The sequence below is a fragment of the Crinia signifera genome, chromosome 9, assembly GCF_055691185.1.
Source record: "Crinia signifera chromosome 9, ASM5569118v1, whole genome shotgun sequence".
In the NCBI taxonomy this organism is placed as follows: domain Eukaryota; kingdom Metazoa; phylum Chordata; class Amphibia; order Anura; family Myobatrachidae; genus Crinia; species Crinia signifera.
This window is the reverse complement of record NC_139225.1, coordinates 123,400,924-123,415,762: the sequence shown is the minus strand read 5'-3', so window position 1 is coordinate 123,415,762 and position 14,839 is coordinate 123,400,924. Positions and strand designations below refer to the sequence as shown.

The window sequence follows — 14,839 nt, the reverse complement described above, 5'->3', positions numbered from 1 at the left end:
ATCTCTCTTGCTGTTCCATTGAGAGTAGGTGTCCCTGATTATTTTATTCTTGGCCCTCTTCTCTATCTCTACATGTCCTCTCTGGGTGAACTTATTTGTTCACTCGACTTCCACTATGCCGAAAATACTAAAATCTACCCCTTGTTTCCTGATCGCTCTCCTTCCATCCTAACTCATATCTCCAACTGTCTCTCTGCTGTCTACTCTTGGATGACCCAGCGCTATTTTAGACTTAAAATATCAAACACTAAGCTGACCTCTTCCGACCCTCCTGCATAAAACCTGACAATCTCATCCTAACCTACTGTTTATGCTCACCTCTTTCCCTTCTGTGTCACCCCTGTCTGTCTAACCCTCCCCTTTAGAATGTAAGCTCTCACGGGCAGGGCCCTCTCTCCTCATGTGCCTTTCTTAGAATATATAAACCACTGCCACCCTGATAATTGCTTCAGTGTCCTGTCCCCTGATGCAACTATCTGTATTAACCATGTACTTGTCCTAAACTGTCTTGTAATGTAATTCGTTTTGTGTTTGCTCATAACTATGCTCTGTAAAGCACTGCGGAATTTGTATGCGCTATATAAGAAACTGTTAATAAATAAATAAATAAGTTAAACAAATAAATACATTTTAATAAAGAAGTGGAATACCTTCCTGCGCAGAGAACCAAGATTTCTGTGCTCACTATTATATCCTTTTTCTCTTGCAGTTCATAAAAGTATTAGGTGACTTATGAACCATAATTCCAGTAGGCTAGGCACTTAATGGGGGCTAAATGGGGCGACTGCTGAGCAATGCTAGACTGCTCAGCAAACTTGCTCAGCATACAGCACTGCACAGCAACGTGCCAGCGCTGTGGGCTGAGCAATCTGTTAGGGCTAGTGTTCTCCGGTGATAACACTGTCCCTGACTGGCGATCTGATTAGATTTATGCAGCATGCAGGATCTTCATCGCTATGGCCCCTGTACATGGAGCGATGGAGGGTCATTTTCTAAGCGATCTAGTCAAATGAAGTTAGATCGCTTAGAAAATGGGCTGAAATCGCCCCGTGTGTAGGCCCCATAAGGCTGGTAAGAGCAAGTCTGTGCCTGAAGAAATACTGGCTGCTTTCAGATACAAATCCTGGACAGTTTTATTTAAACGTTAGTTAAAAGCCTGTCAAACTGACGGCTTCTGCAATGTACCGCCAATCTCTGTCTTCACAGCTCCCTCATCTCCGCATCCAGCAAGTTTCAAACAGATCAGTGTCCCTGCAAAAATGGCTTGCACTTTCTGTTAAGGAGTAATTTGGCCACTGAGTGGCCTCAAGTGGTCACTGGCGGTACTTCACCTCATAGAGGTGAGGAGTAGTTAGCTATATATCTATTTATAGATCTCTATGTTTATATATGATATAGATTAGAGCTAGCACGCCCCCTCCTAAATTTAGATCTGTCCACCCCCTTTCGCAGCACAGCATTGTTTTGCCGGTTGCTAAATTCTTCAATACAGTAGCATCTATATGGATTTACTTCTTAATGAGACTCTAAATAATTCATTAAGAGTGGTCTCCTACAGCATACAAGTGGTGATGTGCACCCCAGAGAGAGCAGGAGTAACATTAAAGTATACTGGCTGCATTGAGGGACATAGGACCCGAAATGGGACAGACACAGATGTTTTTGTGGAGCCACAGAGAGACATTAGTGCCTCTAGAACAGTTTGAATAATGATAGCGAGCCTTCCACCCTATCAGTGGACATACAGTAGGACTTCAGGGCTTGCAGGCTTTGAGGTAATTGGAACCTGAGCTGGCAGTTCTAGTTGTGACCAGAACAGGTTTCCCAGCATATCCTTCCTGAACACACCTAGAGAGGCCGTGCTTACCTTCCGCATCATATGGGCTGCAGCCTGCCATCCCCGAGTGCCAATGTGCTTGTTGAAGGAGATGTTAAGATGTGTCGCAGACTCATAATACTCAATCATGTCGAACAGAGCGGAGGCTCCCTGTACAGAGACACAGGAGAGGAATTACGTGGCTTCATGGACAATGGAAGAAACGGCGTTCCATTAAATGCTGGCAGATCGCAAAGCTTAATATTTTTTTGTTCTTTAATGAAAACCTTCATTAAAAAGGTGACTGCCCCCCCCCCCCTACTCCCCCCACACCCGCCTGTGCTATCTTCGTCCACACAAAGCCAGAACCCATTTTTTATTGTACAACACTGTGTAATTTAGTGTGCGAAGCAGAGAGTGGTACCAAGAAGCAGAAGTCAAAAAATTGTGTCAACCACAGAAGATTGACATCACTACCTTCCAAGGGTTGGAAGGTAGACACAAGCATTAGGTCGACAGTCAAAAGGTCGACATGAGGTTTTCACTTTTCTTGTCATGAATGTCGACATGGACACCGTCAAAGTGTACCGCTGTGCTTGCCATGCTCCGGGCACAGTGCCTCATGGTAGGGCATGAAATATGGCCTGTCGGCACATGTCGTTTGGAAAAAAACTGATGTCGATTTTTTCACTGTCGACCAAATATGTGTCATAAAAGAAAACAGGTGCAGGCAAAGGTGCCATTGCCGTCATATAGAGCTGGGACAGCAAACTCCAGTCCGCGAGAGCTACCAACAGTTAATGTTTTCCAGATCTCCTCACAGAATCACAGCTAAGTAATTAGCCCCACCTGTGGATCTTTTAAAATGTGTTAGTGAGTAATGAGTGCACCTGTGCACCTGTAAAGTGAGCTGGAAAATGAGAACGGTTGGTAGCTCTCGAGGACTGGAGTTGGCTACCCCTGATATAGAGTATAGAGCAGGGCCCTCATACCTTTGACTGTCTGTAAATACCCAGTTTGATGTATAATTGTCTCCTATTGTAAAGCACAATGGAATATGCTGCGCTATATAAGAATCTGTTAATAAATAAATATAACTGTAGGACTCCTGGCCTTGCTTTCTGGTGCCCTCCTCTGGCCAGTAGCAGGAAAACAGGAAGGTATTAAACTATATTTAAAAAAATAAGTATCCTATTCTCTGCAGACTAAGAGCTGCTGAAAAGGAATGTGCAAATCCCTATGGTGTTAGAATGTCTTCTAAATGGTTCCACCAGCTCATTCTCAAGGTCCAATAGCTTCTCATATACTGTATATACGGCACTGCGGTCATGTAGTGACAAATGTTAATTCTGTGTACACCCACAAAAGCCATTCACAAATGCCCCTCAATGTTTCTACAGTAAGGTTCCACAGGGAAAAGGCAAGGTGGCAGGCACTGTACTAGGCCGGTGCTTCTCTAAGCAAAGAGTGGAGGGAGTGGTCTGTAGTAGTGTGGTGGAGTAAAGCTAAATACTGGATGGTTTCATCTTCCTGGGCCTACGTGGGTCAGGTCAGACTAATTAAACATACTTACATCCTCATCTAGGTTGGTCTGTTCCAGATCAACCATTTTAAACTGCACCCGTTTGAAGATTTCTTCTAGAGCTTCACAGGCCTTGTGGTCCAGTCTCTCTCCTATGGAAAGGAATCGAACACTTACATGAGAACATCTATACAGGAAGCGACATATCTAATAAACATGGAAACTGATTACAGAAGAAGACGGGCCCCTCACACAGTGGTGGAAGCCGTATTGCGGGCAGAATTCACATTATTATTATTTATGTTATTAAACATTTCTTTGTGACAACATACTGCCTAGCTCTTATACTTGGAAGCAGTAACAACTTAGTACAGGTGGCCATACACTAGTGCGATTTATGCACTTTACATTAGATTCCGACAGATTGGTCTAAGAAATCAGATGAAAAGTGTGAAATGCATGTGTTTTAGCGGGTGCCGATGACGCTCCGACAGGGGGGATCCCGGGTCACAGGGGCTATTGTCCCTTGTGGGGGTACACGACCTCCATAGAGGGAGAACAGAACTTGTGGTGAGCACAACGAGCCACCGAGCCTGCAAGGGGCTACTTTGCACTCGCCCCCTGTCGGAGCACCATACCGCACCTGTTTTAGCTCCATTGCGATGCACTGTCCCGTGCGCATCGGATCAGCAGGGACTCAACTTTAGATTTATCGGATCCCGTAGGCCTTGTTGGGATCGCATGCGTTACAGTGTATGCAAAGGACCGCTTGGATATGTACCGTATGTGATCCTGCTAGGCGGTTCAAGGGGGATTGTATGCGACTTCTCCCCTCAGAGAAGTCGCATAGTGTATGGGGGTCTTTAAACTGTAGACAACAGAGAGGTAAATGAATGAGGACCAGCCTGTATTTCCCCTAGTACTGTGGTACTTTGTGCAGCGCATGGGACCTAGTGAAGGATATAACTGGCCCAAATGAAGCTGGTCAGACTGGATGATATTTAAGATACAGCTGTTCAGTGATGGGGGCAAGTTACCAGACAGTGGGCGGGAGGCACTAACGCGAAAATGCGGGAAAAACCCTGTTAACAGGGTTTTTACCACATTTCCATATTCTCTAACCCCTCTCAGCCGGGTCTGCGCTGCAGAGGGTATTGTCAGCTTTTGCTGGCGGTACCCTGTAGAAGCCTATGGGCTTCTTATTGCTGCCCATGCCGTGGTTCCCGCTCACCTGTGTCCAGGCAGCCTCCTGCTGTGCTGCCCGGATCAATGACCTCTCCCTCCCTACTTCCCCTTCCGGGTGCTGGGAGGAGGAGGAGCCCTGCAGCAGCAGCCGGGCAGGAGGAGGGGGGAGAGCCGCAGGGGACCCCCCCACCCCGCTGGCTGCTTCGCAAAGGGCAGCTCTTATCGCAAGAGCTGCCCTTTGTGATACTAACTGCATATGTTAAAGCATATATGATTAGTATCACTGCGGTAGCCGGCGGTAAGGGTAGTGCATCCCGCCCAGTGTCATTGGGATCGATTAGTGCTGTCTGAAGACTCGCAACAGATATTTATCTGCTAGGATGAGTATTGGGTATTATCTGGTTATTATTGGTAGGAAAACTGGTATACATTTCCCTAGGCTCGTAATCAGAGATAGCAGCCACATGCTCCCATACTAGACAAATTACTCAGCTTCAGTTGCAAGGGTGGGGTTAGGTTTGAGAACATAAAGGTAACTACTGTGAAGAACATGCTTACCTTTGAGGTCCAGGTTCTCCACTCTCCCTGAAAGATCAGTCAGTTCCTGCAATATACATATAGTTACATATAGATACTTACTTATAGATACCTGTAGCATCACCCTGCAGCACACATACTAATCTCCTCCCTGTAGCATCACCCTGCAGCACACACACTGAGCTCCTCCCCTTTATCAGACATTCTATGCTCCACCCTGTAGCATCACCCTGCAGCACACATATTATTGTCTCACAGTACAAGTACAGTTCTATGGTCTATCTGATCTTTGCTTGCGGCCTTATATGGCTACATAAAATAAAAGCTGCATGTCAAGAGTGAGATTGACTTCTTAAATGTTCTTCGTATAGTATCACCTCACAAGAAGTTTCCCTGTGTTACCGTCTAGGCATCACATGGCTACAGCTGGACCAGACTTACCTGCAGCTGCCGGATAAGTTTAGGAATCTGTTTGCAGTTGAGTTTCTGGCAGGCCTGTGTGTAGGACAGGATGATATCCTCCACGGTGACATTTTGAGCTGAACAGACAGAGAGAAAACATGGTCATGAATGACTCCTGAGCATGCACAATGCAACCATCATATGTGTATGGAAATCCTAATCCGGCCCACTATTCCTTGTCCATGTTCTCCGATAGTAATGTTTACTTACTCTGTATTGTCCAACTTCACAACCTTTGTGGGGAATGCAATAGTTTATGGGTGCATCTAAGTAATAGGCACCCGACAGGTAATATTCAATAGTTCTGCAAATGTCACAAATAGTCACTGTGCCCAAATGTTCCATGTTCATACATGTAAAGCAGCTAAACCCATGAAAAGTATTGGGTGTACTGCCTAAAATGGCAATTTGGGTGCCCAAAAGGACAACTTTGGACTGATTTCTGCCTACCACCTCAGGATGGTACAAACAGTAATAATAGGCACTTGGCAGCAAGACAACTCTATAGCTCCAATTGGGCACCAATTACTTACCAGAAAAAAAAAACAAATGAATCCCCCCCCTAAGAAACTCTAGGACTGATGTAACATTTTAGCGAAATGGGCATTAAGTGTACTTAAAATAAAACTATAAATCCTACAGAAACCAGCAGTGTGCAAGCCTCAGCAATAGATGCTCCGAGTGTACAACAAGTCATCATTATCGGCGTGTATCTGTACCTGCCCTGTGGTATGTACAATAGGCTTATAGATGTACCTGAGCTGTTATTCTGAGCGTATGCTACAACATTGGTCAACATGAGTTTACGAAGTTTAGTTTTTGAGCCGACAGGCAGCATTTCATGCCCTACCATCTACTAGGGCAGTGGTTCCCAACCCTGGTCCTCAAGTACCCTCAACAGTGCATGTTTTGCAGGTCTCCACACAGAATCACAAATGACATAATTAGCTCCACCTGTGGATCTTTTCAAATGTGCCTGAATGAGTGCACCTGCCAGGTGACCTGCAAAACGTGCACTGTTGGGGGTACTTGAGGACCAGGGTTGGGAACCACTGTACTAGGGCGTGGAGGGAGAATAGCATAGTGTGCCCGAAGCATGGTGAGCGCAGCGGTACACAAAAAACATGTCGACCTAACGCTTGTGTCAACTGTCCAACTCTTGTCAACCTTAGCCATGTTAACCTATTTGATGTGTTGACTTTTGTGGTTGACCCAATGCATGTCGACCTTATATGGGTCATCCCAATAAACCATACCCCTTCAGCCCCCCCCTTATAAAAATCTTCACGCAGCCCGTGTATAAGAGTCCTGGATAAACAGGTTCATTATCTACACACCATAATGTCCACAGGTACAAAATGTTGGCAGGTACATACATAATGTTTTGACACACAACGCTAAGCCTATACCTAACACTAATTAGTAAAATCTCTATTGATGACTCTTTGAGGACAACTAAAAGTATAACGTGTGCTTCCTGCTGGCCATTTATTGGAGCTATTCAATTGCTTATCTCAGGGTTTCCCAATCTTTTTTAAATCAAGGCACCCCTAGAGTATCAGAATTTTTTCACGGCACCCCTAGGCCAAAATGTATTTTATTAGATTGTGTTTATATGCGATTCTTCATGTCAGTTATGTGGTAAATGGCAGGGTTTGCTTCTGTTTGTACACATTTTATGATTGGCAGCCACCAGCACTGTTTTTTCTAATAAATAATGCACCATTAATAATTTTTGTTGGTCCTGGACCACCAACCCAGGGCACCCCTGCAAGTGTCCTGAGGCACCCCAGGGAGCCACGGCACACAGTTTGGGAACCACTGGCTTATCTGATCAGATGACCATTAGTAGTTGAGATGCCTGAGAGCTCCAGGTCTGGCTACAAACAGAGTAAACTCTTCTAAAAGATCTTTAGGTACTCTTTACTTAGATGGGCGCCAGCGATTGAAATCGCGGTCGTCGGGGGTAAAAATCGCGGTCATCGCGGGTAAATCGGGATGCCCGCGATTCCCGCGATTTTCCCATAGGGAACAATGTTAAAAAGGCTAATTGACCGCGATTTTACTGTTAAAAGCCTCAATGGACCCGATTTGGCCATAGGAATCAATGTTAAATGGGCCACAGAGCCCAAATAGTCAGAATTAACCATTAAATGTCCCCCCCAATTTTTAACGCCACCCCACGATCCACGCCAACCCGAAGCGTGGCGAGCGCAGCGAGCCCGCGAGGGGCGGCGGTACGCGTCCTCCGACCTTTTCATGCCCTACTATCCACTAGGGCGTGGAGTGAGAATATAATAGTGTGGCGAGCGCAGCGAGCCCGAAGCGTGGCGAGCCCCGCGAGGGGACGCGGATACCTTCACAGGTAGACGCGTCCCCTCGCGGGCTTCACAGGTGTCCGTGGCGACGCCGACACCTGTGAAGCCCGCGAGGGGACGCGTCTACCTCTGAAGGTATCCGCGTCCGCTCGCCGCGCTTCGGGCTCGGTGGCTCGCTGCGCTCGCCACACTATTATATTCTCACTCCACGCCCTAGTGGATAGTAGGGTATGAAAAGGTCGGAGGACGCGTACCGCCGCCACTCGCGGGCTCGCTGCGCTCGCCACGCTTTGGGTTGGCGTGGATCGTGGGGTGGCGTTAAAAATTTGGGGGGACATTTAAGGGTTAATGGGCTCTGTGGCCCATTTAACATTGATTCCTATGGGCAAATCGTGTCCATTGAGCCATTTAACAGTAAAATCGGGTCCATCGCGCCTTTTAACATTGATTCCTATGGCAAATCGGGAGCATCGCGTCGCGGGCATCGCGGGTACATTTATGGCCGGCCGCGACGCGACCGACACGATTTCAATGTTTAACATGGGTTTCAATGGGAAATCGCGGGCATCGCGTCGGTCGCGTCGCGGCCAGACATAAATGTACCCGCGATCACCGCGACGGGCGCCCAACTAAGTAAAGAGTACCGATCTTTATTAAGCACCCCGATAACCGGGTTTGGGCACTTCGGGTGCGATAACTTTAGAGTTTTTCAAACAGTTTTTTGAACCGCCGGAGCCTGCGAGATAAGAATGTGACTGCTGTGGCTTATAGGCATCTGATCGGAAAAACTATTGAACAGTTGTAGTAGTTGCCTATCCATATAGGCTCCCAGTAGTGGGCGCACACCACAATTGAATTGGCTCCTTTGACTGCGTTAATATTTCATTTGTCTACATTTTGATTGTCCATGATTTAACAATGTCAACATTTGTGATAGTTGACATTATGGCGTTAAGCCTTTCATTGTTGACATAACGACTACACATCATGTAGCGAACTTGGTCCTTGCTTTGGCAGACTGTCCGTAACATGTTCTAACTTAAGAGCCTCCCTGCAGCACAGTGCAGGGTATGTAAAGAGAGCATACTGTAATCTGTTTTACCGCCATAAAGTGCATTTGCTATGATGTAAGTACCAGGGCTGTGGGTATGAGCTCAATGGATTACTCCTCTATGGGGTGGATTTACTAAGGCTTCAAAAAATGAAAAGTGGTGAGAGTGACTTTTTAGATGTGTTTTTCATGTTTTTTCAAATAAATGTTTTTTTATATTTTGAGAAGAGCTTGTGGACTGCAATATTTCATAAGAATCATCCAGTTCATATTGATTCCAAGGGTCTAGCGCTGTATTGAGAACCCCAAGGAGAAATCCTTTTTTGGTCATTTGATCTTTTCACCTTTTTTTATGCTTTACATAGTAGACAGTTGTACTATTTGGGGATAAACAGCTGCAGGACTATTTGTTTGGCGCTCAAGAGTGACTTTGTTATTTGTGCGATATAATGCCACAAGCAGCCAGTTTACACAACTCTATTGCAGCCTATAAATTGACAGACAGGGTTTTATTTACTATTGGAGTTGGCCACAGCAACCAAACAGATTCTATCTAGTTTCTAGGAGGTGCTGAATAAATAAGAAGTAGAATCTGATTGGTTGCTATGGGCAACATCCCATCATCAATAGAACTCCCATAAACCCCACAGTCGCTAGAGGTCCCTACGTGCAGCAGCATTACTTTTCATGTTTTAGAAGCTTTAGTAAATATAACCATAAAGGACTAAAAACAAATTTGAATTTGTTTCCATAGTTACAAACATTTTATTATGCTGCTGTAAACTTGTTACACCGACATTGTCTCTTATCATAGTTTACATTCATGTGTAAATAGCTTACAAATCCTTTTACTAGTTGGGCACCAATAAAATGTAAGCTAAATAAACTATGTTAACCACAGTATTCTTATTCTGCGTTTCTATGTTCCAGTTTTGGGTGATACTCTTGTTTTTGCAATGTATATTTAATTTATATCATTGGGGGGCTTATTAAAAAATTGAAAGCCACATCAACCTTAAAAAAGGTCCATACACACTGGGTGAATATGCTCAGAGTGTATGGACAGCGATGATGTCGAAAAAAAAAAAAAAAAAAAAAAAAAAATCGCTGGCCTGAAAAATCACAGTGCGTACACACTATGATTCCCCCCCCCTGGCCAGAGATTTCCCCATAGCAGCACACTATGGAAATCCATCCACCCCGTCGCTCATCTGCTGGTAATACCAGCAGATGAGCTGCAGCGGTCGCCCGTGATGCGGGAGCGTACATCAGCTCTCATTGATGCCCCCGTGCATACTTTCAGCTCAAAAATCACCCAGTGTGTATGGGCCTGAATTGTACACAATTGATTTGTACAGCAGAGCGCAGATTTTTGCTTGGATAATGACAGACAAGGATCAGGTACGTAAAATGTTGGTTAGATGCCAGGACAAGATTTTGAGTGGCATGTAATGAGCTGCAAGTCCCTGCTGGGTGCCAGAAAAATGTTTTTTTTTTGTTTTTTTTTAAAGGGGTAGTCATTTACAAGACATGATTTTGCCTTGTCAGTGGCTTCCCTTTTAGAAAATCCTCAGAATTCGGCCAGACTGCATTACATCCCAACCCTTCGCATGCGTTATGGGCTGTATCGCATCGCAATGCAAGCGTTTTGCGTGCAATGCGAGGGCAGTGCAAAAAGTATGTGTAGCACATGTGTAGACAATGTGATCACATATAAAAGGCAAAATAGACAAGCAGTTATGGGGAGCACAGTGGTTAGTATTGCTGCCACAACACACGCCATGCATGATCCGCATACAGCTTAGGATACAGATGGGCTGTGCCAGGCAACCTCCAACTAAATTGCCATCTGCACAGAAATATTCAGAACAGAAGTTATAAAGGAAAAACACGCTGTTCCGGGTTATGGAAATACTGCCGCCCCTGGAATGTTCGAACACAGGTTCTCAAACTCGGTCCTCATGACCCCACACATACACAGTGCACATTTTGCAGGTCTCCTCACAGAATCACAAGTGAAATAATTAGCTCCACCTGTGGATCTTTTAAAACGTGTTAATGAGTAATGAGTGCACCTGCTGGGTGACCTGGAAAACGTGAACTGTGCGGTGTCCTGAGGAACGGGTTGGAGAACCCCTGTGTTAGAGGGTAAGGTATTACCTCTGCCTTCCACTGTATAAAGCTGAAACTACTCCTACTGCTTCAGGGCAGTGTCCTAGCGAGACCTCACATGGGTGGAAATGCTGAGCCTGCGTCCCTACAGTATACAGTACTTTGGCATAGTCTGCTCAGCTGTCAGTGACAGTCTGCTTGTTTAGATAGAGAAGCACCTCCCTTCTCACGTGACTATCTGCTGCTGCGAAACAAAGCATGGTGAGCATTATGTCTAAAAGTCCAGTTATTTCATATCTGATATTTAGCTCAATAATACACAGAATTTCAGCTTTGCTCCTTAAGAATATATCCATGGAGCAGACAGACTGATCACTGGGATTTATGAAGCACTACTGGCACTGAGGTTATCAAATGCCACGCAAGAGGGTCCAGGCTGCCCTGCTGTTGTGAGGGACTCTCACAATCCTAATGAGCCTGGATTAGTGCTAAATTAGAATTGCCTTGCTTTTAAGGTCAGATATTAAAGCTAAACTCCTTAATACAGTGGGCAGGACAGACCTCGCTGAAAAATCTTCCAACTCGCTTAATCTAATAAGTACTCACATTGTGGATCAGATTTTATTGAGGAAGTTATTTCACTGTACAAATCTAGGAAACAGAACTTGCAAACATTGGAACAAGAGATAAGAGGTTCACGTCTAAGCAATTTTATGGATAGGGACATTTAACTAGACCACAGTGCTCAGCCCAGACAAGACAGAATCTCTGTTCCTACTACATTCTAGGCTTTAACAGACAATTCCTCTTCAAGACCACTAGTGTGACCCTTTCCCCTCCTGTTTCAGTTCAAGTCCGAGGGGCGGTTTCAAAATTGTGAAAAAATAATTTTTAGATCAACTCTAAATCTTTTCTCAGGAGCCAATGGGGGACACTGGATCACTGGGTAACTGGGGTACTAATTCAGCATGGATCACTAAGTTGAGAAAAACAGCTACTGTGATCAGATAGTGGCCACCCACAAAGACAGAAAAAATGGCCATTGCAAAAATTGTGAATACATAGCAAAACACAATGCATACACAGATCCAATCCCAAAAACTGGAACATTGACCCTGTACCTTCCACCTGCACCAGTCAAAGACTTCCACAATTCCATTGAAGCAGCATGCTGAAAGTGGTCAGAGACCCACCCAGAAAAAACCTTGACACACCTGCGTTTTGACAAAAACACCCACAAAATGCCATGTTTCCTCCCGCTGGCTTTGGATTGGGTTTTCTTAAGTTAGCCATCCAGGCTGAATTAGGACCATCGACTCGATGAAAACATGGCGAATCACATAAGTGATCCATCTAGCTAGCTGAACAAATGCCGACATTCATTATGCTGATATGGTCAAAATGCCGTAATTAAAAATGTCAACAGGTCAAAAAGTTTTTCTTTGAAGCCGACATGTTCTTACTTCATGATCCAAGTGGGCATAGAGTTAGATTATAATAGTGCGTGCTTGCCAAGCGAGTGTACATGGTACAGTTATGTGTTTGGAGCACAGTTTGTCAACTTTTTGACCTATCGACATTTAAAATTATGGTATTTTGACCATGTCGTTAATTTGACTGTCAGGAAATTCTACTGAACCAGTCTGGACTTATAGGGAATGCTGTCTCAATAATGTATCCATACCATCCTGTAAGAAAAAAAGTAAGAAACAAGCCGTTTGGGGAAAAAAGTAAATAGATTTTCTAGCTATCAACTTGGCTCAGATGACCTTTTTTTTCTTACAAATGATATCTCCAAGTACCACACCGTTACAGCTTCTCCTGTGAGCTCTAAAGGAAAGACGCACCCGCAGTTGAATGATCGTTAGATGAAGCTGCCGAAAAAGGGCAGAGTAAAATTTTAATAAAGCAAGGCAGCACTGCCACTAACTGCCTGATGCGTTTTGATCAGGGGGATCATCCATGTAGAAATAATCATTAGCACCTGGCTCTCAGCAGAAGGTCCAGTTATAATCTTTGGGAACACCGCTTAGATGCGGTCACCAGACCAAAATGCATGGCCTGAAACTGGAAACTGTGGGATTGAAGTGTGAACCTAAGACAACATTGTTGACCCTCCTAGATTGGAACACGTAATTAAGAATTCTTGATGTTTATTGGACCTCTCCTGTTCCATGCTGTTTATTACAGATCACAAAATTTCCACCATAAACTCATCTACTTAGGAAACAGCAATAAAACTGCAATACGGATCCGGAGAAGTACCCAAGCCAAATCAGAGAACTTGCCGGGTAGGCTGTCTGTCTCGCAAGCAGTTTAAAAGGAGTGGCCACTGTCTCGTTAACTCTATGTTATACCAGGCAGGGTGCAGAGGACTGCATAATTGCCACGTGAGTCTTTCCTGTATTGGCATTGTGAACGTAATAATAATAATAATAATAATAATAATAATATTTTTCTTCATAAATTTCAGGTCGGAAAAGACCTCCACCTCTCTGTGACCTGGCTAATGTTTCCATTCAGATCCAGGCATAACAATACATAACCCACTAGAAGCAGAACACCTATGCCTAGTGTTGAGGGCTGCAACCTCCAAAGCCGTTCTGCTTGCCACAATGAGACCAGCATCTAAATGCTGCATCACCTCGATATATTCAGACACCTCGCAGATGTGTTCAATGGATGCTTGCAGATGTGCTCAATTTAGTCCACGGTCTCCCTGACTACTAATCCTCCAAAAGTTGCTGTGACATTTTCCCTCCATCTGACAATGACATGGGTCTCAGATAAGCCCCAGCTGCTATGTCATTAAACTGGAAATACAGTTCTCTTTTACTGTGTGTATTATTCCTACATGTGGGGTCATTGGAGGGTCAGAATACTATTGGAGCAACCACTCTTGGTATATACACGATCATCTTGGTCTATATCCCCTCTAGAAAAGGTTCTGTAATTAATTACAATGGTGAATTGAAACTAAAGCTGGGCGCTACGAGAAAAGTCAGTTATTATTCCAACAGAAGTCACCAAATCTTTCACAAATGTAATTCAGAGAATGGAGGTTAATTAATCTTGTGCAAATACCGTCCCAGCAAATTGGATCTGTAGGCGTCCAATGTAACATCAACTGCATGCAGTTTCAGATTAGTCAGTAGTCCTCAATGGGGGGGTATTCAATGCCGCAGCGAGTGGCCGGCGAGGGGGTTAAACAGCGAGGATTGCTGAAAACAAGCGATCCTCGCTGTTTAACCCCCGCGCCGGCCGCTCGCTCTATTCAACGTACTGGGGAAATCCTCGCTGTCACAGGACGGCGAGAATTCCCCAAAACAGCGAGACCCGCGGCTGCTGCAGAAAACTCGCAGTTTTTAGCCGCGGGTCTCGCTGATTCTGGAGCCGCATCCGCCAATTCCCCCTCGCTCAAAAAACGGAGCGAGGGGGAATTGGCGAATGCGGAGGCTGTGTTGAATGCTGTCAGGGTGAGTGGTGAAAGCGAGCAGGAAGCCCTGCTCGCTGTCACAACTCGCAAACAGCATTGAATACCTGCCAATGTATCAGGCAACAAAAAGCAAAACTAAAAAATGGTTAGGAATGGTATGAAATCCTCAGAGCCACCACGTGCAGGACCATAGGGTTTCCCTACAGATGAGAGATTTTTAGTATTCCACTGGGTGCAGTTCATTTGTCACACGGTCCTTTATTTATTTATTTATTTTTTTAAAACCTCCAGGGAAAGAATGATTTTTTCATAAGATCCATATATTTGGACCCTTTGGACATCCCCCTCCAATGACTAATAACTCGCTATAACTCTCCGCACATACTGCGCTACACTACTG

The 14,839-nt window shown here is 44.8% G+C and overlaps 1 protein-coding gene across 1 annotated transcript in view; it reads right to left on the bottom strand.

Annotated features, from left to right (window-relative positions):
* PPP1R37 (protein phosphatase 1 regulatory subunit 37) overlaps positions 1 to 14,839 on the bottom strand; it is a 52,897-nt gene that overhangs the window by 18,659 nt on the left and 19,399 nt on the right. Inside the window, exons 2-5 of the mRNA XM_083159634.1 lie at positions 5,502 to 5,599; positions 5,082 to 5,127; positions 3,390 to 3,490; positions 1,868 to 1,987 (exon numbers count right to left, since the gene is read on the bottom strand). Coding sequence (XP_083015760.1) covers positions 1,868 to 1,987; positions 3,390 to 3,490; positions 5,082 to 5,127; positions 5,502 to 5,599 — 365 coding nt within the window. The remainder of the gene's footprint in view (positions 1 to 1,867; positions 1,988 to 3,389; positions 3,491 to 5,081; positions 5,128 to 5,501; positions 5,600 to 14,839) is intronic.